Source organism: Eriocheir sinensis, chromosome 15 (assembly GCF_024679095.1).
Source record: "Eriocheir sinensis breed Jianghai 21 chromosome 15, ASM2467909v1, whole genome shotgun sequence".
In the NCBI taxonomy this organism is placed as follows: Eukaryota; Metazoa; Arthropoda; class Malacostraca; order Decapoda; family Varunidae; genus Eriocheir; species Eriocheir sinensis.
The window spans coordinates 22,554,896-22,579,784 of NC_066523.1; the positions used below are offsets into that span (position 1 = coordinate 22,554,896).

Sequence of the window (24,889 nt, forward strand, 5' to 3'; positions counted from 1 at the left end):
TCTCGTGCCCACAACCTTGACTCTTCTGAATTTTCCACCATCTGGCTAAGACTTCATTGTTATTCTATTACTAAATACATCTGTTCTGTTTATCTCTCACCTAACTCTACTAACTATGTAAAATTCTTTGACTATTTGAACTCTAAAGTGGAGCAAATCTTAACTCACTCTCCCTTCGCTGAAATCTCCATCTTGGGAGATTTCAATGTTCACCACCAGCTTGGCTTTCATCCTCTTTCACTGACCAGCCTGGTGAACAAGCCTACAACTTTGCTTTCCTCAACGATCTAGAGCAGTTGGTTCAGCGCCCTACATGTATTCCCGACCATCTTGGAGACAGGCCAAACATTCTAGACCTTTTCCTTACCTCTAATCCTTCTGCTTTGTCAAACTGTTCTCTCCGTTGGGCTCCTCCGATCACAACTTCATTTCTGTATCCTGTCCTATCGGTCCTGTTCATCCTCTGGACCCACCGAAGAGGCGATGCTTCTGGCATTTTGCCTCAGCTCGGTGGGACGACCTGAGGATGTTACTTTTCAGATTTCCCGTGGAATGAATACTGCTTCCATGAGAGAGACCCCTCTGTGTGTGCCCAGTGCATCACAGCGGTGATTGACTTTGGAATGGAGGCATACATTCCACGTACTTTCTCCACTCCTCATGTTAAAAAGCCTTGGTTTAATCACGCTTGTTCTCATGCTATTAAAGATAGAGAGGCAGCTCACAAAAGGTTCCAGAGCCTTTGCACTCCTACTAATCATGAACTTTACATTTAAGCCTGGAATCATGCCAAATCTATTCTCCGACTTACCAAAACCTCTTTCAGCAACAGAAAATGTCAACACTTTGCTTTTTCTAATTCTTCCCGTGACTTCTGGCATCTAGCCAAAAATATCTCCTCCAATTCCACTTCTTCCTCTTTCCCTCCTCTCCTTAACCTTGACGGGAGCATTGCCGTCTCATCTATCTCTAAAGCTGAACTCTTCGCTCAATCTTTTTGTAAGAACTCCACCCTGGACGATTCTGGGCATATTCCTCCTACTCATCCCCCCTCTGACTCCTTTATGACTGTTATTAAGATTCTTCATAATGATGATTTATATGCCCTCTCTGGCCTCAACTCTCAGAAGGCTTATGGACCTGATCGAGTGCCTCCTATTGTCCTTAAAAACTGTGCTTCCGTGCTGACAACCTGCCTGGTCAAACTCATTCATCTCTGCCTATCAACATCTACCTTTCCTTCCTGTTGGAAGTATGCCTTTGTACAGCCTGTGCCTAAGAAGGGTGACCGCTCCAATCCCTCAAACTACCGCCCTATAGCTTTACTTTCTTGTCTATCTAAAGCTTTTGAATCAATCCATAACTGGAAGATTCAAAAGCACCTTTCCACTTCTAACCTTCTATCAGATCGCCAATATGGGTTCCGCAAGGGGCGTTCTACTGGCGATCTTCTTGCTCTCTTAACTGACTCTTGGTCATCCTCTCTTAGCCGTTTCGGTGAAACTTTCTCAGTTGTGCTAGACATATCGAAAGCCTTCGATAGAGTCTGGCACAAGTCTTTGCTTTCTAAACTGCCCTCTTTTGGATTCTATCCCTCTCTCTCTGTTCCTTTATCTCCAGTTTCCTTTCCATCCGTTCTCTCTCGGCGGTGGTAGACGGTCACTGTTCTTCCCCTAAACCTATTAACAGTGGTGTTCCACGGGGCTCTGTCCTATCACCCACTCTCTTCCTGATATTCATCAATGATCTTCTTTTCATAACAAACTGTCCTGTCCACTCATACGCCGACGACTCCACTTTGCATTATTCAACTTCTTTCAATAGAAGGCCATCCCAACAGGAAGTACACGACTCCAGACTGGAGGCTGCAGAACGCTTAACCTCAGACCTTGCTATCATTTCCGATTGGGGTAGAAGGAACCTTGTGTCCTTCAATGCCTCAAAAACTCAATTTCTCCACCTATCAACTCGACGCAATCTTACAAACACCTATCCCCTATTCTTCAACAATACTCAGCTGTCACCTTCTTCAACACTAGATATCCTCGGTCTATCTTTTACTCAAAATCTCAACTGGAAACTTCATGTCTCCTCTCTCGCTAAATCAGCTTCCTTGAGGTTGGGCGTTCTGTATCGTCTCCGCCAGTTCTTCTCCCCTGCACAGTTGCTATCTATATACAGGGGCCTTGTCTGCCCTCGTATGGAGTATGCATCTCACGTGTGGGGGGGCTCCACTCACACAACTCTTCTGGACAGAGTGGAGTCTAAGGCTCTTCGTCTCATCAGCTCCCCTCCTTCTACTGATAGTCTTCTACCTCTTAAATTCCGTCGCGATGTTGCTTCTCTTTCTATCTTCTATCGATATTTTCACGCTGACTGCTCTTCTGAACTTGCTAACTGCATGCCTCCCCCCCTCCCGTGGCCCCGCTGCACACAACTTTCTACTCATGCTCATCCCTATACTGTCCAAACCCCTTATACAAGTGTTAACCAGCATCTTCACTCTTTCATCCCTCACGCTGGTAAACTCTGGAACAGCCTTCCTTCATCTGTATTTCCTCCTGCCTACGACTTGAACTCTTTCAAGAGGAGGGTATCAGGACACCTCCCCTCCCGAAACTGACCTCTCTTTCGGCCACCTCTTTTGATTCTTTTTTTAGGAGCAGCGAGTAGCGGGCTTTTTTTTATTATTGTTTCCTTTTTTTGTGTGCCCTTGAGCTGTCCCCTTTGTTGTAAAAAAAGAAAAAAATAAGGCCCCTCAAGAAAGCCTACAGGCACTACAGGCAGCAAGTAAAAAATAAATAAACAAATAAATAAATTAAAATAAATTAACCCTCTTGCACACCATAAGTTTCAAAAAGTTTTCTTTTCCACGCTCATTTCAAATATCGGGTCTCGCCGTTAGAGGCATTTTTTTTTTGCACACTGAAAAAATTTGTTTCTCAGCTACTTTCTTCTCCCAAACCTGCATTTATCATTATACATAATATATCAATGGCTTCCTTATTTGCTGTAGTTTTTCATTATTTAATAAAGGAATAATAATAGTAATTCATAGGACCGTTTATGGACATGGAATAAAGTGCACATAAACAATTTTTCTACTTAGGTCATGTTCCCACCTCCATAACTAAAAAAATTGTGGGTCAACTTTTCAAGGTAGATGTATATATAATTGCAGAATATTATCAGGATTCTTATGGTTCCTTCAAATCTCCAATCGGACAATTGGCACCATGAAATATTTGCGGAAAAGTAAAAATACTGAGTAGGGGAGGAGGGAGCGGGTCCAGCGGGGACGGAAGTAGGACTCCTGTCCTGTCCTCCACACTGTCCCATTCTGTGCCTTCATTTCCTTCTGAATCTAAGTCTTTTTAGCTCTCATCACTTTCTCTCGCAAAGTGGGGAATGCTTTCTGTTTCACTCTCACCACTATTTTCAATCTGAGTAAAAGAGTGGGTAATATTCCTCAGGTTTCAGGGGCTTCCATGCCAATACGTATTTACGTCATTACGTAATTCACAAAATATAATACGCTACTGCCTGTAAAGAGAATAGAATACAAATTACACCCAATCAAACCACTGTATTGCACTATATAACACTATTATCACTGTTATGCGGTGGGCCGAATGGGCGCGCGGAAGCCCAAAAAATTTTAAAGCCCACAGCAGCGAGACGTGCTGATTGACTGATGAGAGAGTGACTGGAAACTGTCTTTGTTTTCTCCCCGCACTCAAATATGTGCACATGGAGAGTGTTCCCAATTAGTTCATTTCGGAGAGGGTGAGGAAACTTGCCCTCAAACAAAAAATGACGCGATTGGAGTGAATATAACTATTTAAAAGTAATATTTTTGTTCTAATTGACGCCAATGGCGTCACGGTGCACTTTGGCCCTAAAATTTTTACACACCATTGGCGTCACTATGCACGAGAGGGTTAAAAAGTTTAGAAATTTTTGTAAATGTGGGCCCCAGATCCGTGCTGTTGTTCTGAGGGTGCCGTTGTTTTGAATGCCGGATAAACGAGGTTCTACTGTACCTCATTTAACAGGTTAACCACATTTGGCAACTCAACGCTCTCACCTGCCCTGCGGAACCTTCAAAGCGCCACCACGCCAGTGTCTGTCAGACTTATGCAGAGAGAGGATGTATGTATCATTGTGAGAGGATGGCCTGTAGTTGTGAGCGTAAAAATCCATGGTATAAATATAGTACAGTAATACCTCACCATTTGCGCACTCACCATTTGCGCCCTCGCCATATGCGTGGCCTTAATTTCCGGCCATTATCCCACCACTGCAGGTGGTCTTGCCATTTGCGCACCTCGCTGCTATGGTAACGGCGTCTCACTGGCAGCAAAATGGCGTCCGCTGATCTTCTGAGGACGTTTACTTGCTGTTCTGGCAGCAAAATGGCGTCCGCTGATCTTCTGAGGACGTTTACTAGCTGCTCTGGCAGCAAAATGGCGTCCGTTGATCTTATGAGGACGTTTACTAGCTGCTCTGGCAGCAAAATGGCGTCCGCTGATCTTCTGAGGACGTTTACTAGCTGCTCTGGCAGCAAAATGGCGTCCGCTGATCTTCTGAGGACGTTTACTTGCTGTTCTGGCAGCAAAATGGCGTCCGCTGATCTTCTGAGGACGTTTACTAGCTGTTTTGGCAGCAAAATGGCGTCCGTTGATCTTCTGAGGACATTTACTAGCTGCTCTGGCAGCAAAATAGCGTCCGCTGATCTTCTAAGGGCGTTTACTAGCTGTTCTGGCAGCAAAATGGCGTCCGCTGATCTTGAGGACGTTTACTAGCTGTTCTGGCAGCAAAATGGCGTCCGCTGATCTTGAGGACGTTTACTAGCTGTTCTGGCAGCAAAATGGCGTCCGCTGATCTTGAGGACATTTACTAGCTGTTCTGGCAGCAAAATGGCGTCCGCTGATCTTGAGGACGTTTACTAGCTGTTCTGGCAGCAAAATGGCGTCCGCTGATCTTGAGGACGTTTACTAGCTGTTCTGGCAGCAAAATGGCGTCCGCTGATCTTCTGAGGACGTTTACTAGCTGTTCTGGCAGCAAAATGGCGTCCGCTGATCTTCTGAGGACGTTTACTAGCTGTTCTGGCAGCAAAATGGCGTCCGCTGATCTTCTGAGGACGTTTACTATAGTCTGTTCAGAGCAAGAAGGCGGTTCAGGGTGGAGCTGGTATCGTCGTTTACCTCTACCCATGCTGCCAAATCAGCCTTCGTACATGCGTCTCTCTCTTATTTCCCATCCATGTGCTATTTGAAAGCGATATTTTATATATTCTGTATATAGTAAAGGAAGCTACATAGTACAATGAGTGTCGATGTTTAGGATTATAACAAGGATTTGTATAAATTCTATGACATGTGGCAGCGATTTTTTCCCATATTGCCACGTTGTGGTGTTGGTAGTGGTGGTGGTGGTGGTGGTCGGTGTGTCCCCCTAGGTCCCTCCCCCGGGTCGAGAGGGAGAGAGAGGGAGAGAGAGAGAGAGAAACAGGTGGGTTGTGGGTGGGTAGGCCGGGAGAGAGTGCTAATCTGATAATTGGCGGTCGAACTGGCAGCGCTGCACTCATGGGAATTCTGGAATCTGCCACACCTTGAACCGCCTTCATGCTCCGAACAGACTATAGCTGTTCTGACAGCAAAATGGCGTCCGCTGGCGAGCTACAGCTGTCTACCACCTGCGCGCCCTCTGCTGCCAGTGAAGAACACTGCCAACGTACACAACGTCGTTTCCCGCCATAACCCGATCGCCTCTCCTCGTCTCATGGTGACTGCGATTATTCATTGTTTTCTGCCTCACCTTTGGACTACCATCATGCTGCAAGCAGCGTCATCGAAGCCTAAACCCCGGACAAACCCGATGATGACCATGGCACAGGTGGAAGTGATTAAGAAGGTGGGGAAGAAAAAAGCGAGAGATTGGCCGTGAGTATGACGTGTTTCCTGCCAGCAGACCGTTTTTTTTGGGGGGGCCGTGACCGCCCATATGTATTTTTCCCTATAGGTTATTAACTTCGCCACTTGCGCATTCGCCATTTGCGCACCTTCAGACCGCCCATATGTGCGCAAATGGTGAGGTTTGACTGTATACCGAATCGTGGACCACTAATATTTTTTCCCTCTATCGCGTATTGGTGCACCAATGTACGAGGCATGGGTTGGCGCATATATGTACCAGTTCGCGACACACTGATATAATCTTGTTCCACTATTTGGTGTAGTTTTTATGATGCATATATGAGTTAGTATCGATACAATAACTTACATTTTGATCAGCTATACATAAGAAAACTATTAATAATGCTTTTTTCCCTCCTTTTCAACATAAATGAAGCCGACCCTCTTTTACGGAGGACGATCGGTTACCTCATCTGGTGATTCGGATGATTAAGATTATTTTGTCAATTCAGGTGACCCAGATGATGAGCTCTCCGAGGAAAGTAATGAGTCAGAAACAGATGAACAGCAGGATGGGGAACATTATTTTCTATTCAGTTATGAAAGCAAAGTTTTAATTTATCAGGATTTTTTTTTATTATGTTATTTGCTGAGTGGTATTTTCCTCTACAGTTCAGCAAAATATACTGCAATAAATCCAACATTAGGATAATCTAATATTCCAAGTCATCAGTAGTGATCTAGAGCATTATTTTTTATTCTGATATGAAAATAAAATTTTCATTTATTAGGAATTCTTATTCCTTTTTTTTTTAACATAATTTTCTATGAGGTGAATTTTCCTCTACAGTTGATTACTATTACACAATGCAATCCTTATATTTTGGAAGTGAGATGTCGCCAAACTTTATATGTATTTTGGATGCCTGTTTTTTTTTTTTACATAAAAAATTATATACTTATTACCTTATCATGATTAATTTATTACCTGGTACCATTGCAACACATCTGCAGTCATAATAAATACAAATGCACACACAAATTTTTTATATAGGCTACTCATGTTTGAAAAAGTTTATAGAAAGGGCTATTCAGGCCACAGATGTACCAATAGGCAACAAATGCAACATCTGCTCGGTACACTGGTGGCCCAATATGCAGCTAACGTGTTAAATGTTCCTGCAGTTTATTACAAGCACCATCATCTCATAGTTTTCTAAGCAGTTTGGCATCATCTGCAAACATACTCATGTAACTCTTTACTTTTTCTGGCATATTATTTATATATATTAAAAACATTATTGGTTCTAACACCAACCTTGTTCCAAATCCAGACACAAGGCCTATTTCAAGGTGGCACGTAGGCTGCTGTGCAAACACTTCCCCGGGCATCCTGAAGTGTTCAGTGTTAATTGTGTCCTAATGGAGTGCAGTGGGTCCATGTCACTCTGACATCTACTTTTCAATTTATTCCTAAAAGTACCAAATTCGGTTCCTTGTTGGTGAATTATGGTGTATAAGATGTCTTACTACACTCAGGTAATATATTTTTGTAAGTTATAACAGATGTTTTCAGGATACTATAAACAGTGTTCTGACCCATACGGTGGCCTGGGGTAGGCCTAGATACCTGGATACCAGTGCCCTGTTAGCAGCAGCTGCTGCTGCTCCTATCCATTTTGGCTCCACCTTATTAGTAGGAGTGCCTACTCTGATGCCGTCGCTGCTACCAGATTAATGAAAACATTTTTTGTTTTCTTACTTTCTAAACCAACCCGTACTTTGACCGCTTGCCCCACACACATCCGTGAGTCATATGGCCTGGGGCCGCTGGACCAACAAAGGGGACATCCACACAGGGCTGGCCGGGGGACGGTATGGCAAAGACTGCCAGAAGTATAGCTTAGTTTATAAAAGTTTATTGTAAAAAATCATACAGTTCTTATAATTTTTTTTTTAAATCAATAATTTTGTTTATTTTCTGTTTTCCTTTAAGTACATTGTGTGGCATAAAGATCATAGTTTTTAGGAAAAATAGAATATTAAATGTATAATTGTTTGTTTATTATTTTTTTTCAATTTCCTAAATTTGTTCTGAATCCGGTACAAGGTTGGTAGCCACATATGTATTTTAATGTTGGTATTCTAGGGTTAAGCACCTGGAGCCTAAAAAGAAAATTGCAGATAATTTATGACTGCCGCCGATGGTACATCCTTTCTTGACATGTAAAGTAACTCTTTAAATAACTTGCTATAGTTAATCTTTATTAAATGTGCTGCTTGAATGTGCTGAACAAAGTGTGGTAAAAGTCCTGGGCAGGTACTGAGTCCTGGGGCCATGGCCCCCAGAGAGAAGTTATTTCTTCCCGAACTTTTGTGGTTCTTGGACACATGCATTCCCCATTTAATCCAGAAAATTGAGGATTGAGTGAATGTTGTAACTGCTTAATTAAATTGATTTACATTTAAATATGATGAAAATCAAAATAAACATAAAATAACAATAAAACCCCAATAACTCAAAAAGGCCACTCCCCTCAAAAAAGACCCCTAATAAACAGTGGGTTGGGTTAAGTTTTTTTCCAGCCCCAGTCCAAAGTCCACTCTATGTATGCAGTGATGTCACTTATCCTCCACCCATGATCTAAATTCTTATCAAATTTCCATGATGTGAATAAGACTTGGTTCTACCACCATATCTGTAAAATTATTTGACTATTTGACACTGAATCCCAAAGAGGAGCACATCTTGACTCACTCTCACTTTGCTGAAATCTCCAAATTCGGATATTATATCTTTACCACATCTAGAGAATTACCTGTGTATACATATACGAGTATATACAGGTAGTCCTTGGACTACGATGGGGTTCAGGACTGACAGGCTGGTCATAAGTCGAGTTTTAATTAAAAATAAAATAGAATATTACTCAAGTGTCCTGCCGCAGATAAAACACTGTTCCCACACCTCCTATCCTCCCTCTGTACCCTGCCTGTCCTCATGCACTCACCTCACTCCAGCCTGTGTTCAGTTGACCTTTTAGCCATGAAGCGTTGTGCAATGCTACGAAACTGAGCTACCAAGTTATCCCAGAATGGCAGTGGTAGCCACACGCCCACCAGATCATTATGCGGCAGGTTATGTTGGTGACAGGAGGGCAACGAATGAGGAGGCGGTGGCTGAGTGGTTAGCATGTGGGTGTGGTGAGTCCGAGGACCTAGCATGGACTACGTTCGAGTCCCCAATGAAACACGTTGATTTTTCAAGTCATCGCCGAGTGGTGGAAGATTACCCACATGCAGTCCAGATCTTAATCAACCTTAACTTCAGTGACTACTGTCAAGAGGAGCACCAGGGGGCAGCATGGGCCAAGCAAGAGTCATACATCATGGCAGCCACTATAAATAAAATTAGCCTGTGCCAATAACAGGCTGGAGCCATTCATAATGCCCCTCAATAAAGCCTACCAATGCTACAGGCAAAAAAAAAAAAAAAAAAAAAAAAAAAAAAAAGGTATTTGAAGTGCCAATTTCACCACTGCTGCATCTTCTTACCTTTTGTGAATGTTTCATTCAACTATGATTGTTGTTTCCGGTAAATGGTCCCCTATAAGGACTGCTGTGAGAAAATTGTGAATGAGCTGTTATTGTGGGACACCATTTTGGTGAGATTAGCTGATCAACTTTCCGGTTTACCTCACCCCCCCACATCCTCACCTGCAGGGAGTTGTGGGGGATATTGGGTGAGCCAAACACTGCTAAGACTTGTAAACAGTAGAGATAACTAGGTAGACTCCCTCCACCCTTGCTCAGCTCATGTTCTAGCCAAGTGGCATCTGCTAGATCTTGCAGTATGCTTGCATAGCAGACTGAAGGCCTATAAATTGGTTGAGTAGTGACTACTGACTGCAGCGTAAGAAGTACTTACAGCTAGAGTTCCAAGGGCAACTGAGGGGGAAGCATAAGTGTGCTGGCCCAGCCCACCCTCCCTTTCCCCCTCCTGCCAGCATGTGAGGACTGAGGATGGCAGCGGGGTGGGGGTGGGAGTGGAGGCGTGGGAGTGCTATGTAAACAAACAGCTGCTTCTCGTTATGATATAGTTTTTATTACCTGTTTCGTATTATTACCTGATTTTTTTAGAAAACAGCATTCATTAGTAAGTACTCTAAATACATGGTATGAACCATTTAATAATAGTCAAGGAAATACAGTGATGAAAGTTAACAACTTTGAAAGCCAGCCTTTATAATAAGCAGAGCTTTTCAGGCAAGCTATGCTTAAGCCCTTGAAGCTGAATAATAAAATGGCATTGACTTTGTGGTGGGTACCTAACAGTAAAGTGAGATTTTAATGACTACATATTTGTAGGAAGTTTATGTAAAAACAGTACAGATTATGGTACATATGGCTGATGAATGGTGCTGTTTATGATATTTCAAACTGTTTTATGCATGTATACACTGTCCTTTCCTTATGAACAGCTGAAATGTCCATGGGTGGACCATGAATGTTTGGAGTGGCACTGCAAAAATTCCTTTGTGGATGCCTTTATGCAGTTGGGAAAAAAATCCATGAATGTGCGAATCTGCAAATAGTTAACCCGCAAATATGGGGGAACAAATGTGTGTAATTGAATTGCTGAACCTCAAAAACCTTTCAGAACACAATGCTGATGTGTTAAGGACTTGAGAATGACATTCCTCTGCATTCTTTATAACATCTTAAGTTATATCAATGAAAATTATTCATCATAGCATAATTCACAGTAGCATCCATTCCTTTTAGCATACCCTATTGTAAATCATGAAAAAAAGATGGTGTGGATGACAAATAATGGAAATAGAAATTTACTCAGTTGGTGTTCCTAACTGCAGGGTAGCATACCCCACTGTAAAGCATGAAAAAAGGGGGTTTGGATGACAAATAATAGAAATAGAAATTTACTCTGTTGGTGTCATTAACTTTCACAACATAACAGGACTAATGTCTTTTTACATACCATCTCTTAAAGCCCCTGGCTTGTACATCTCTCAAGAAGAAGGTGTAGGACAGAACATGTCCTCGTGCTTCATCACCAAAATATATGGGACCCTCCTTTCCTGGACACACCTGCATGTAGAGTCTACATTACTTGATTCATCCTCATTAGGAATGACTTATATAATGAAGATCCAGTGCTGCTTTATTTTTTTCAGTAATCTTGACAGAGCCAAATCTGACAATACTAAATGAGCATTCAACTTTCAGAGTAACAATAAACAATATATACCATATTTACCTCACAGCTGAGGGACCTTATACAAGCCTGCCGAACAAGGATGTACAACTCTGGCTGCAATGGATATTGAGAGCTGATGTAGCTGACTCTAGCAGGCTCATCGTTGCTGATGTACCCAGGCTGGGAGAGGGATAAAGCTCATAAATAAGTCAGTCATGGAAAATACTGCAGACGATGCAAAGTTAATAAGAAAAGTGAGGATGGAGGAAGACTGTAAAGAGCTGCAAACAGACCTGGATAGAGTGTATAGATGGAGCCAGTTATGGGAGATGGAATTTAATGCAAACATATGCCATGTTATGGAAATGGGGAAAAGTAAAAAAAGACCAAGGAAAACATATAGGATGGGAGAAGAAAACTTAAAAATAGTACATGAAGAAAAAGATTTGGGAGTAACAATGCAAGACACACTATCCCCAGAAAAGCACATAAACAAGCTGTTTGGAGAAACCTACAGGATGATGCAAAATATAAGGGTATCATTTCATTTTATGGACAAAGAAATGATGAAGAAAATAATAAAAACACTGATAAGACCAAAACTTGAATATGATGCAGTTGTATGGTCGCCTCACAAAAAGAAGGATATCAGAAAGTTGGAAAAAATACAGAGAATTGCAACTAAAATGGTCCCAGAACTCTCAAATATGATGTATGAAGACAGATTGAAGGAGATGGACTTGACGACACTGGAACAAAGGGAGAGAGGAGATCTGATCACACTGTATAAGTTGGTAAATAAGTTTGATGAGGTGGATAGAGATGATCTCTTCTCAACTGTGAGAACGCGGGGGCTGAGAGGACATGGAAAGAAACTTGACAAAGGAACCTGTTTGAGCGACTTGAAAAAGTATTGTTTTCCACATAGTGTTAACACATGGAACAGCATGTGGGAAGAGGTGGTGGAGGCAAGCAGTGTGACGCCGATGGTAAGTAGGCGTGACCCGTACATGTTAAAGCAGCGCGGGTGATAATGCACGAAAGACGTGATGGTAAGAATTTAGGACTAACCGCAAAACTCGAGGATCGAGAAACTTGGATAGCGCAAAACTCGAGAGGGTATTGTAGTTACTTCTCCCAATTTTGTGATCCTCTTTTCGGTCAATCGTTCTCTTTTCTGTTACTTTAAATTCCACAACCGCATGGTCATTCTTTGCTATTGGACAATCTACTTAAAGATTTTCTATTATTTCCGGCTTCTTGCTAAATACCAGATCTAGTCTTGATGCCTCGCCTTCTTTCCCAAATCTGGTATGTTCCTTAATCCACTGAGTCAACACATGTTCCATTGCCAGTTGCAGGAGTCTTCCTCCCCATGACTCTTCTGCTCCCTGCGTCTGCCAATCCTCCCATTCTACCTCCTTGCAATTGAAATCACCCATTATAATTATTCTCTCACACTCTCTCAACATTCCATCCAGGCTACTCACCGTGTCTTGTATCATTTGTTCATATTCTCGCAACTCCCATGCGCCTGTTCTTGGGGGCACATACCCTACTACACAATGCCTCCTTCTTCCTTCAGCACCCACAATTTTCACTTTCAATACATCTGCCAAGCCTTCACCCTCAATCACCTCCTCCACCCTAATCAGGGTTGGCATTGAAAAAACCCACCCAAAAAAACCCACCCAAAAAAAACCAAAAAAACCCACTCAAAAAAACCCGGTCCAAGTGGGGTTTTTTGGGTTTTTTAAAAAATACATTTAACATAAAAAAGAAATTATAAATAACATCAAACAGGGGTTTTCTTTTAATCTTGAGATTAAGTTCCTGGTCTCATTTGCACTAATTATTTGGCTGCAGTATTTACAGGCTGATTCCTGTTTTTCATTTTCTAAAATGTCAACTTCATTCCACTCAGCTGCCTTTTTTCTCCCACTATCAGCAGGCATTTTTGCTAACTGCTGTGGTCCTCTGATTCCTCTTCTGTCTGTATAATGGAAACAACACTGAGCCTCTGAGGAGTGAGGAGTAGGCTACTGAGTCAGCAGTAGCCAAGCCTGACCTGTTCAGTTCCTGTCCAGTTACCACTTACCCGTTACCGGTACCAGTACAGTACAAGTTCAACTTGTATCAACCAAGTGTCTGGCCTTCAGATAACACTTCAAACCTTTTATTTCACTTTAGATTACTTTTTTAAATGCTTATTTAAACTGATTTACATATAAATATGAATAATAAAAAAAAACAATAAAACCCAAAATAACCCAATAAAACCCAAAATAACCCAAAAAAAAACAAAAAAACCCAGTGGGTTGTGTTTTTTTAAAAAAACCCGGGTTTTTTCCAACCCTGACCCTAATGCCTTTCTTTATCATCAACATCACACCTCCTCCCTGTTTTATCTTTCTGTCTCTCCTCCATATGTTGTATGCACCTTCTCCAATTTCCACCACCTCAATTGGGTCACACAACATAGTTTCCGTCAGCCCCACAATATCAGGTTCTTTGTCTCTCAAATAGTCATTAAACTCTATCCACGATGAAACTATTCCATTAACCCATAAACTGTGCAATTAAGATTTGGGAATAGCTCCTGGGTGTGCAATAAATGGCAAAACAATAACCTGGTGGAAAACAATTTTTAGTATTACAACACCCAAGAGAAACATGTTGAGCACCAAATAGTGCAAAAAAATAAAATAATAATTCACTTAATGTGGCAATGATGGCGGGATAAAGGTTGCGGATAAGAGGCGACCTTGGGAGCACTGGTAGTGACAGGGTAGATAGGACGGTGGCAGAGGGAAGATGACACATGGCACAATCACGTCTGAACATTCTCTTGTCACTAATTATTCATTTCAGTTACAACAAACAAAATATATCACAGGAAACATCACTTTGTCAATTTCGATAATCAACCTCTTGCACAGCATTATCAAGAGGCCAGTCATTAGTCACACCAGCAATATTCTTGTCAAAGTTATGAATGTCTGGCACAAAATCTGATCCATCAAACCAGACGAGACGCGTTGTCTCGCGTCTCTGAGGCTCCTGTTCTCCCTCTGCCTCCCCCTCCTCTCCCACACCAGCTGACACCCCTCCCTCACTCAGTTCATTAGCTGAGTCTTCTCTTGTACCCCCACTGTCATTTTCCTCATCTTTCTGCCACTCTGAATCATCGGACAGTGATGATGGTGTCAGTGAGTGACTAGACTAGCTAGTAACTTTCCACACTGTTGGAGTGGCAGCGTGTCTGTGACCTTGAGTGCCAGAAGCATGCTCACGCTTGCCACTCTTCCTCAGACCAGCTGAATCTGATGGTTGTATGCAATCTGAATCACTATCTCTTTCAAATTTGTCTACTACAATCTTTCTCTTTACCAATACTTTCTTTTTACCCTCTCCCATGCCTCCCCCTCGGTCACGACCGCAGGAGCAATATGAGACTGGTTGGCATCAGTAGATGACATAATTCTACTCTCCATGGCTGCTAAAGAGCAACTAATATGACAATGGTGACTACATGGTGCGAAAGAGGGATCATGTTGTCACACGAGGTTCATTGGAATATACTTTGGCATTGCGGGAAATATAAATATTCACCTTGGAACATGTGTCATCTTAAGATGCCTGGCGCAGTCTAACTCATAGCATCTTGAGATGTCTGGCGCAGTTTACGGGTTAATGTTCGTATATGACACTTTCCACCCTTCCTCCTTTTCTGGTGTGTGTGTGTGTGCGTGTGTGTGTAACATAACCCACCGTTAACACCTCCACACACGCAGGCGACTGGCGCCTTGATGTCTGTCCTCATGCCAATCCTTAACGACAATCATCAGCGTGTGTTTGGTTTCGTCTATGATGCCAAGCCTTAAGGCTAGTCCACAAATGATTGTCCACACAGAATCGTGATGCCAGTCCTCTGCGTGTGTGGGCAGCTTTAGGAATCATAATACAAAATACACTGACACCTGAGATGCACATCAATAAGATATTCAGAGAAACATATCATCTGCTGCAAAATATTAGAGTGGCATTTCACTACTTGGATTGGGACATGATGAAGAAAATAACAACAACACTGATAACGAAATGATGATGATGATGATGATCAGACCAGGGTTAGAGTATGCGGCAGTTGTCTGGTCACCTCGCAAGAAAAAGGACAAAAGAAAACTTGAAAGGATTCAAAGGATTTCTCATTGCTAAGTTTAAGCCACGGGACTGCCTTGACCTGCCCCAGACAATTTGTTGGCTCCTGAACCATGATGTCCTCCCTGCTATCCTCAAAGAACACCCTCAGTTTGCACCAAGGTGGTGATGCCGTGTGTGGCAGCCTGAACTACTGCCGTGCTATACAAGGCTGTGATCTCTGCAGTATTTTACTTTAAGGACTAGTATTTACTCTATCTCTGTATTCATTCCCATCTAGTGCTTGGGCAATGTTCTCCGTCCCCACATTTTATTGTCTTATTGTCCAGGGGGAGGTACCGCCCCCTCCCTTGTTGTGCTTTCCTTCCTACCATTGTATCTTTAGTTTCATGGTGCTACCTACACATGTATTAATAGTTGTATAATCACACTCTGTCCTGCCTGGGGGTTGGGATGGCATGTTCCTCCCTTCTCCCTTGTTGTTTACCTGCAACAATAAACTATCAATCAATCATCAATCAGGATTGCGACTAAGATGGTACCAGAACTATCAAGCCTGTCATACGAGACTAGATTAGAGGAACAAGGCTTACCAACACTGGAAGAAAGAAGAGAAAGAGGAGACCTGAAAGCGTTGTACAGGAATACAAGTGGAATGGACGTGTTGGATAGAAATGATTTAATTGAGACAGAAGGGAGGCGGCCACTAAGAGGACACAACAAGAAATTGAGAAAGGGGACTTGTTTGAAAGACATAAGGAAGTACAGTTTTCTATACAGGAGTGTGGATACATGGAATGGACTAAACAAAGACATAGTTGAAGTGGGCAGTGTCCATATAATATACATGGATGGGAAGGAAATTTGGTGAATAACCCCTTTTCAAGAGCTGCCATGTGTAAGACATCTGGCCTTTTGTATTTTTTTTTGTAGTACGTACGTATATTCTTTTGTACATGTCCTTGTGTATCCTTGGGTCACGTGAGAAAGTATACGATAAATAATTTATTGGAAGAAAAAGGAGAAAAATGAGGTCAACTTTGCAGTGAATAACACATAGTCCCTCAGCTCCACACACACACACACACACAAAAAAAAAGTTAAATAACATGTGAGCTCACCTTTGTGTGTAGAAATGAGCGACAAGCCACACAGGTAGGAGTCTCATTTTGTGCTTGGGTTTCGAAGTCTATGTGAATTTTCCCATACTTCCACATGTTAGCAGTTTCATCCTGAAATATAAATGACTTTGGTGTAAGTGTTTAGGAGGTTTAACATATCTTACATTTGTTGCACAGCATATGCAATATTCTAATATCACCTGTCCTTTTTGCACTTGTGTAATAGTTAATGAAAAAAAGTGGAGGAAGAAAATAACAATAAAACAGAAATTAAGATACAATAATAGGAAAAAAATCTGAGGCCTTCACGCAGATTCTAGGCCAAACTTTGCATTTATGCATTTTATTACCATTTTCAACATCATTTAAACTTTAAAACTTATATTGGTTTACCTTAGCCACTTCATATCTTCGGTTTCACTGAGGTACTATCCTTACCAGAGACTATTAACCCCATTAAACTGCAAAAGTTTTTCTCAGGAGATCCCCAAAAATGCAAGTCATCGAAAAAAACACTTTGAAATTGAGAAAAAGTCATAAGAGATGTTTTATAGAAAATTTTCTGGCGCACCCTGCTGTGAAATCCGTTTCTTTCTATGTTGTCGCATTTGGCTGGAATTCCATAATTCCTAAAAAATTCCAACTTTTTACTGGTGCAAAATACAAAAAAAATATCGAAGAAAAGTTGCTCATTTAATCACAATGGAATCTGAAAAATATAGTTAATAATCTTTGATCAAGATATTTACTGCCTACAGAGAGCCAAAGTTGTAGTGAAACTCGAAAAAATAATTCTGGTAAGTTTGTAGTTTTTTCCATTCTGGAATGAATCTCATTGAATAAAAGTTGTAGAAAATCATCCGTACAACTCAACTGTGAAATCAGATTATGATTTGGACTGACCATTTGGCTGGAATTACATGATTCCCAAGAAATTCCAATTTTTTTACTGTTGTTACATACAGGAAAATTTATTGAAGAAAAGTTGCTCATTTTATCACGATGGAGTCTGGAAAATATAGTTTATAATCTTTGACCTGAAAATTTACTGCCTATGGAGAGCCAAAGTTGCAGTGAAACTCAAAAAATAATTTTGGTAAATTTTTGTATTTTTTCCATTCTGGAATGAATCTCATTGAATAAAAGTTGTATAAAATCATCCGTATAACTCAACTGTGAAATCAGATTATGATTTGAACTGACTGTTTGGCTGGAATTCCATGATTCTCCCAAAATTCCAACTTTCTACTGGTGCGACGTATAGGAAAATTTTTTGAAGAAAAGTTGCTCATATTTTCATGATTGAGTCTGAAAAATATAGTTTATAATCTTTGACCTGGAAGTTTACTGCCTACAGAGAGCCAAAGTTGCAGTGAAACTCAAAAAATATTTTTTGTAGTTTTTTCCATTCTGGAATGAATCTCATTGAATAAAAGTTGTAGAAAATGATCCGTATAACTCAACTGTGAAATCAGATTATGATTTGGACAGACCGTTAGGCTGGAATTCCATGATTCCCAAAAAATTCCAACTTCCGCTTCCCACTCATAGATATTGGTTCATCTAGAACATCAAGTATATAAGTGGAGGTGTCAAGACTATGCTCAGCATGCACACAACGAGCAGAAACTAAAGGAAGACCGCCGAAACAGATCGGCTGAGAGAACATAATCGCTCTGCACACGCCATGATGCGTAGGCAGGAACTGAAGACTATTTTTAGCACAGAGTCGTCTAAGGGACAAAAGTGGTGCCAGTTAGTCACTTAGCATCGACAGATACATAGTTACGTGCGCCGTTCAATTTCCAGAGAGCTTTTCGCTCTCCGGCGTTGGCGTCATGCTCGTTGCTTACGTCAGTGAGAACCATATGACGCCAGCAGCATCGTCGTCATTAAGGGGTTAAGGACAGCTGACAAGGTGGAAAAAAAAAATAAATAAATAAATAAAATAATAATAATATTCATCAATTCTGCCGCCATGTTGCATCTCTTTCTATCTTCTATTGATACAGGTAACTCTCGATTTACACGAGTATTGTGTCCTTGAAGAGGTCGCGTAAATCAAAAACAATGTAAATCAAACAAGAGGTAGGTTTCTATCAAAAAATAAATATTCACTTCATTCAGTGGAGAGAGAGAGAGAGAGAGAGAGAGAGAGAGAGAGAGAGAGAGAGAGAGAGAGAGAGAGAGAGAGAGAGAGAGAGAGAGAGAGAGAGAGAGAGAGAGAGAGAGAGAGAGAGAATATCCATATCACCGAGATATCCACTCAGGCACCCAGTCTCAGCCTCACTCGTGTAAGGAAGAAATGAGGGACACCATGAGCAATTGGCTAATATTGGTACCGGTACCAAGCAGTCTGGTACCGGTACTGTACCGTATAGCTGGTACCGTTAGTACCGGTACTGGTACCGGTACCTGGCCACCCCTACTGTTGAGTAGCGTGGCAGCGTGGGTACTGTACTGTTGTTCAAGTGGCGCGCGGGAAGAACTAAGCTCAACTGTGTGGCCGCGGCGCCATGTGAGTCCAGTTGCGTGAGACATCTGGTGGCCACTCCATAATATATCGCGTATAAGTGAAAAAACGTGTAAATTAAACATTTATTTGGATTTTGGACCCCGCGTTATTTAAAAAACGCGTAAACCAAACTCGTGTAAATCGACAGTCACCTGTATTTTCGCGCTGACTGCTCTTCTGAACTTGCTAACTGCATGTCTCCCCCCCCTCCCACGACTCCGCTGCACATGACTTTCTACTCAAGCTCATCTCTATACTGTCCAAATCCCTCATGCAAGAGTTAACCAGCATCTTCACTCTTTCATGCCTCACACTGGTAAATTCTGGAACAATCTTCCTTCATCTGTATTTCCTCCTGCCTACGACTTGAACTCTTTAAAGAGGAGCATATCAGGACACCTCTCCTCCCAAGATTCTCTCTTTTGACCACTCCTCTTAGCTTTTTATGGGAGCAGTGATTTGTGGGCTTTTTTTTATTATTGTTTTCTTTTTTTCCCTTGAGTTTACTGTAAAAAAAAAATTACTTTGCTCACCAGCCTTCCTTTGTCTGTACGTAGTTCCTCCTGCCTGTGACAAGAACTCTTTCAAGAGGTTAAGATACCTCTCCAACCGAAATTGACCTGTTCTTCTGGCTTCTTTTGCTGAAACAGTGCTTAGCTGTCCTTTTTGTTTTCTATTTTTGTTGCCCTAAGCTGCTTTCATTGCTGCCAAAAGAAAAAAATGAAGCTGCCCCACACAGTAAGGATTTATATCAGAGATTTACCTTTCTTAAGAGTTTTTCTTAGCTTGAAGCAATATTTTTTAAAGTATATTATATATCTGAAAATCCTCACTGATCTCAAAATATATGAATTGGTTAAGTCAATGCAAATCTTGAAGACCACAGCCCACCATGTTTTGTGACCCTTGGGCCAAGGTACGACAATGCAAACACTAGTTTTATGGACCAATGTATGACCAATAGCAGCACTCTGCTTTTTATGGTAAAGGCCCAATATTAAAAAAAACGCCATCAGAATTGACCCGATTTATTATAGTTATCTGTTTGCACCCCAGGATGAACAGGTCCACTTCCAGCCCTCTACCAGTCCTGTTAAGGAGAACCTTAACCAGAACAGACCCACTGTCAGCTATAGCCCACACCGCATTTGTACACTGAGGGCCTGCTGCCATCTATATCCAACACCAACTTCTCCCTTTACTTACGCGACTTGTATGGTAGCCGAGGGTTTCCAAATTGGACATGTGGTAGCTCTCTCTGTCTCTGAGAGAGAGAGAGAGAGAGAGAGAGAGATGGGGGGGGGTTGTCGCCTGACTCCCAACACACCCAGCCACAGCCATAGTGAACTCAGCACACCAGGCAGCAATGAGGCAAAAGTTACATACACGTATACTCCTCACTTCGCTTCTACCAAACCATTCACTCTATGAACTTTGGGTCTTTTGCGTATTCAAGAGGAGGGATTGGTGAGTCTATAGCTGTAAAGCTCTACCCGATGGGTGCATGTATAGCTGCACAATTAGAAGGTAAAAATTAATAATTTGGGGCAAAAATGAGAAATATCAACTCATCCACTCTACCCAGGCGCCGCGGTGACGAAATCCTTGTCAGTAGTCAGGAATGTTTGTCATGTCTGACTACCGCCACTCCACTCTTTCCGCCCTAGAGGATCTGAATATGCTTCTGGACTCTAATTGTGAGTTCAGTGAGTCTAAGTCATCTGGGGATGAGTATGAGCCAACTCAGGATGAACTGGCTGAGGTTGAAACCCCCATCATACCCATGGTGACGATGGCAGCCACACATGGTGATACCAGTGGCTTGGTGGAATTACCGTCGTCACACCACACAACGAAAGAGGGTATGGTGTCCACTGATGATGAGTCAGTGTGTATCTTACATAGTACAATTACCAAGACAATAATGAGTGACAGTAAGATCGACAGAGATGCAACAACAAAAGTGAATGTATGGTATAAATTTACACACAGAAATAGTATATATTTAGTTATTACTATAAATTTTAAACAGTTGTACATGTACGTAGTCAAAGAGACAATCATATTGCTTACAGATATCACTAGACCAAGTATAAAACAGCGTCAAAGTGGCACGCAAGATAAGGGAGGTTGGCGGTCGGGCAAAAAATAAGAGAATAAGAGTCTCATTATAACTTTTCCCCTTGGTTTTAGATGATTTCCAATTGATTTATGCAATAAAAGAAAATTCAATAAGGGATCGGGATTGAGGTGAAAAAAGTTCAAAATAGCAAGGAGCTGTACTACAGGTTTTAATCAAGCCTTAATCAGATATAACCATGGATTGGGCCATTATAGGGCCACATTCTACAGTATATTGGGCTAACATAACAAACCAATTACACATTGAGAATCCCTTATCCGAAATCCCTGGAACCAAAAGTGTTGTGGATTTTGTATTTTTTTGGATTTCAGAATATGCAGACCCCTTTGACATTTTCAACAATATTTTTACACCACAGAGCACACAACACACAGTAATCACAATGAATAATGAACGAAGGTGTTACTGTGATGACTGCTGACAACAAACTAACGCATAGCAGCACCAGAGTCGCCAGGTCATGGACCGTGTTCCGGCCCAATCCCATCACAAAAGTTTCCCAAAACCCACAGTGGTGGCAGGCAGATGTTTTTACCCGCCCAATTGGGTTTGGTTACTTTAAATTTAATCGGCACGCAGTGTGGGGTGGCGGAAATACACAGTGCATGACGGGACAGGGCGGAGGCAGGGGTAGTCCACTACACAGGCCGGTGTTGCGAGAAATACCTCCTCACAGAAATAAGTTGTTCTGCTGTCAACCACACATGGGGGAATAAACAGCAGGAAAAACAATAATTTGCCTGATTTTGTTCTAGTTTGTCCAAAATTGATCTTTGTGAGTGGTGAGAGATATAGAAAAACAGTAAGCAAGTTGAACCTCTCTCTGCAAGCTATTTGGCAGCTGCAGCAGCAGGTGTACAACAGCCATTGACTTTTTAATGATCACAACAGAAACAGTTGGCAGATTATTTCATAACACATTCAAAAAAAAAAAAAAAAAAAAAAAAAGGTTCTTCTGCCAGTGCGAGATGGACTTGTATAAATTTTATCAATACCCATAACAATATGGACCCGCCACAGGGCCCCACTGCCAACCTGGTAGCCTCAGCACCTCGCAGTCCGTCGCCAAGTGTGCTGTGCGGCTATAGACAATGTGCAGACAACATACAGACCGGCTAAGACTTCATTGTCATTCTATTACTAAATACATCTGTGCTGTTTATCTCTCACCTAACTCTACTAACTATGTAAAATTCTTTGACTATTTGAACTCTAAAGTGGAGCACATCTTGACTCACTCTCCCTTTGCTGAAATCTCCATCCTAGGAGATTTCAATGTTCACCACCAGCCTTGGCTTTCATCCTCCTTCACTGACCAGCCTGGTAAACAAGCCTACAACGTTGCTCTCCTCAACGACCTAGAGCAGTTGGTTCAGCACCCTACTCGTATTCCCGACTGTCTTGGAGACAGGCCCAACATTCTAGACCTCTTCCTTACCTCTAATCCTTCTGCTTACTCTGTCAAACTGTTCTCTCCGTTGGGCTCCTCCGATCATAACCTTATTTCTCTATCCTGTCCTATCACTCCTGTACACCCTCTGGACCCGCCGAAGAGGCGATGCTTCTGGCATTTTGCTTCAGCTCGGTGGGACGACCTGAGGATGTACTTTTCCGATTTCCATTGGAATGATTACTGCTACCAGGAGAGAGATCCCTCTGTGTGTGCTCAGCGCATCACAGAGGTGATTGTCTCTGGAATGGAGGCATACATTCCACGTACTTTCTCTACTCCTCATGTTAAAAAGCCTTGGTTTAATCACGCTTGTTCTCGTGCTATTAAAGATAGAGAGGCAGCTCACAAAAGGTTCCAGAGCCTTCGAACTCCCACTAACTTTGACCTTTACATTTCAGCCCCGAATCATGCCAAATCTATTCTCCGACTTACCAAAACTTCTTTTATTAATAGAAAATGTCAACATCTTGCTTCTTCTAATTCTTCCCGTGACTTCTGGCATCTAGCCAAAAATATCTCCTCCAATTTTACTTCTTCCTCTTTCCCTCCTCTCCTTAACCCTGACGGCAGCACTGCCATCTCATCTGTCTCTAAGGCTGAACTCTTCGCTCAAACTTTCTGTAAGAACTCCACCCTGGACGATTCTGGGCATATTCCTCCTACTCATCCCCCCTCTGACTCCTTTATGCCTGTTATTAAGATTCTTCCAAATGATGTTTTCTATGCCCTCTCTGGCCTCAACTATCAGAAGGCTTATGGACCTGATGGAGTGCCTCCTATTGTCCTTAAAAACTGTGCTTCTATGCTGACACCCTGCCTGGTCAAACTCTTTCGTCTCTGCCTATCAACATCTATCATTCCTTCCTGTTGGAAGTATGCCTTTGTACAGCCTGTGCCTAAGAAGGGTGACCGTTCCAATCCCTCAAACTACCGCCCTATAGTTTTACTTTCCTGTCTATCTCATGGAGGTAGGATTAGGAGGAGGTGGCGCGCAGTGGGAAAAAGTGAAGTAGAGTCTGCCATCTTGGGACTGGCAAGAAGCAGGTGTTGGCCGCTCCCAGCCTCACCTAGGCTTAGCTTTGATCTGACTGCGCCCTACCTAGACCTCACTATAGACATGAATCACTGCATTCAGTCATTCGTCAAAGTCAATGGACTGTGTGTGGATGTGCCTCGCGGGCTGCTCACGATGCCAGTATCCTGTGCTGCATATGGCTGCAGCGCGAGGTTTGATAAGGAAAAACACCCTACACTTACATTTCACAAGTAAGTAATATTAGGTGTAATCTAAAACTAAACTGAGGTGAAGATAAACTACGCAGTAACTGATAAATGGAGTAAGATTTCATTATTAAACTACAGACTTCAGCCTACTGAGTGTGGTGTTATAGTTTCTTATTAGGTATTATGGAATGAAATCTTCTTAAAAGTAGTTTTCTTAGCAATGGTGAATATAGATAAAAAAAAAAAACTTCTATCATCAATATAGGCATTCCTTAACACTTATTATAAAATCTTAGTTATATGCAACAAGTGAAAGTTGATCCTTCACTCACTAGTAAAGGATAGAGGAAACTTGATATATCCTTCTGATGGTGTTATTGATATTTGTACCACTTCAGAAAAACTGTTCAGAGAAAGAGTGTCAAGCAACAATTTAGGGCAGGGGGCCATTAGTAAGTTAGTTATTTCAGTGCTGGCTTATTGCAACCAAAAAAAACATATTCCCCACCATAACTAATCACATGTATGACACAGACCCTCAGGAAAACCACCTGCGTCTGTTAGTTAAGGCAGTTGCTGAGACAGATTTGCAGGTACAGTTTAAGTATGATGCTACACAGATAACTAATAAATTAGCAAGTAATGTTAAGGTAAGGAGCCATCAGTTGTTCACCAAACTTATTCATTTCAGTGGCCAATAAATACAAACCAAACCTACTTCCAATTTCTCTTTAAATTTAGGATGGATGATTTTATAATAGAGTACTTATAATTATGTTCTGTACAATTAACTAATAAATCAGGTATTATTAGTTGTGCTATGAATATTTATTATCCACAAAAGATATAAAATCAGGGTTTAGATTACTTGAAAAATGGTCGTTAATGCATGTACGGATATTTGTATTTCTAGTATGTAGCTCATCGCACTGAAAATACTCATTTTTGCACATGAGCACTTGTTTTAATACAAATAAATATTAATTTGAAAAGTACTTGAAATAATAATAAAAATGTCTTAGTCTAAAAGCAAGAAAAAAGTTGTAGTACCTTAACAGATAGCAAAACAATTGATAAAAAAAATTTAATAAAGCTACTGATACTAAGGGTTGACGCGGCCATCCTGCTAGTCTTGG

The 24,889-nt window shown here is 41.6% G+C and overlaps 1 protein-coding gene across 5 annotated transcripts in view; it reads right to left on the bottom strand.

Annotated features, from left to right (window-relative positions):
* Positions 1-24,889, bottom strand: part of LOC126999049 (folliculin-like) — a 162,031-nt gene that overhangs the window by 109,251 nt on the left and 27,891 nt on the right. For all 5 annotated transcript variants that reach the window (XM_050861426.1, XM_050861427.1, XM_050861425.1 and 2 more), the window contains 3 exons: positions 16,419-16,529; positions 11,197-11,316; positions 10,918-11,027 (listed from right to left, as the gene is read on the bottom strand). In XM_050861426.1, the coding sequence (XP_050717383.1) occupies positions 10,918-11,027; positions 11,197-11,316; positions 16,419-16,529 (341 nt within the window). The remainder of the gene's footprint in view (positions 1-10,917; positions 11,028-11,196; positions 11,317-16,418; positions 16,530-24,889) is intronic.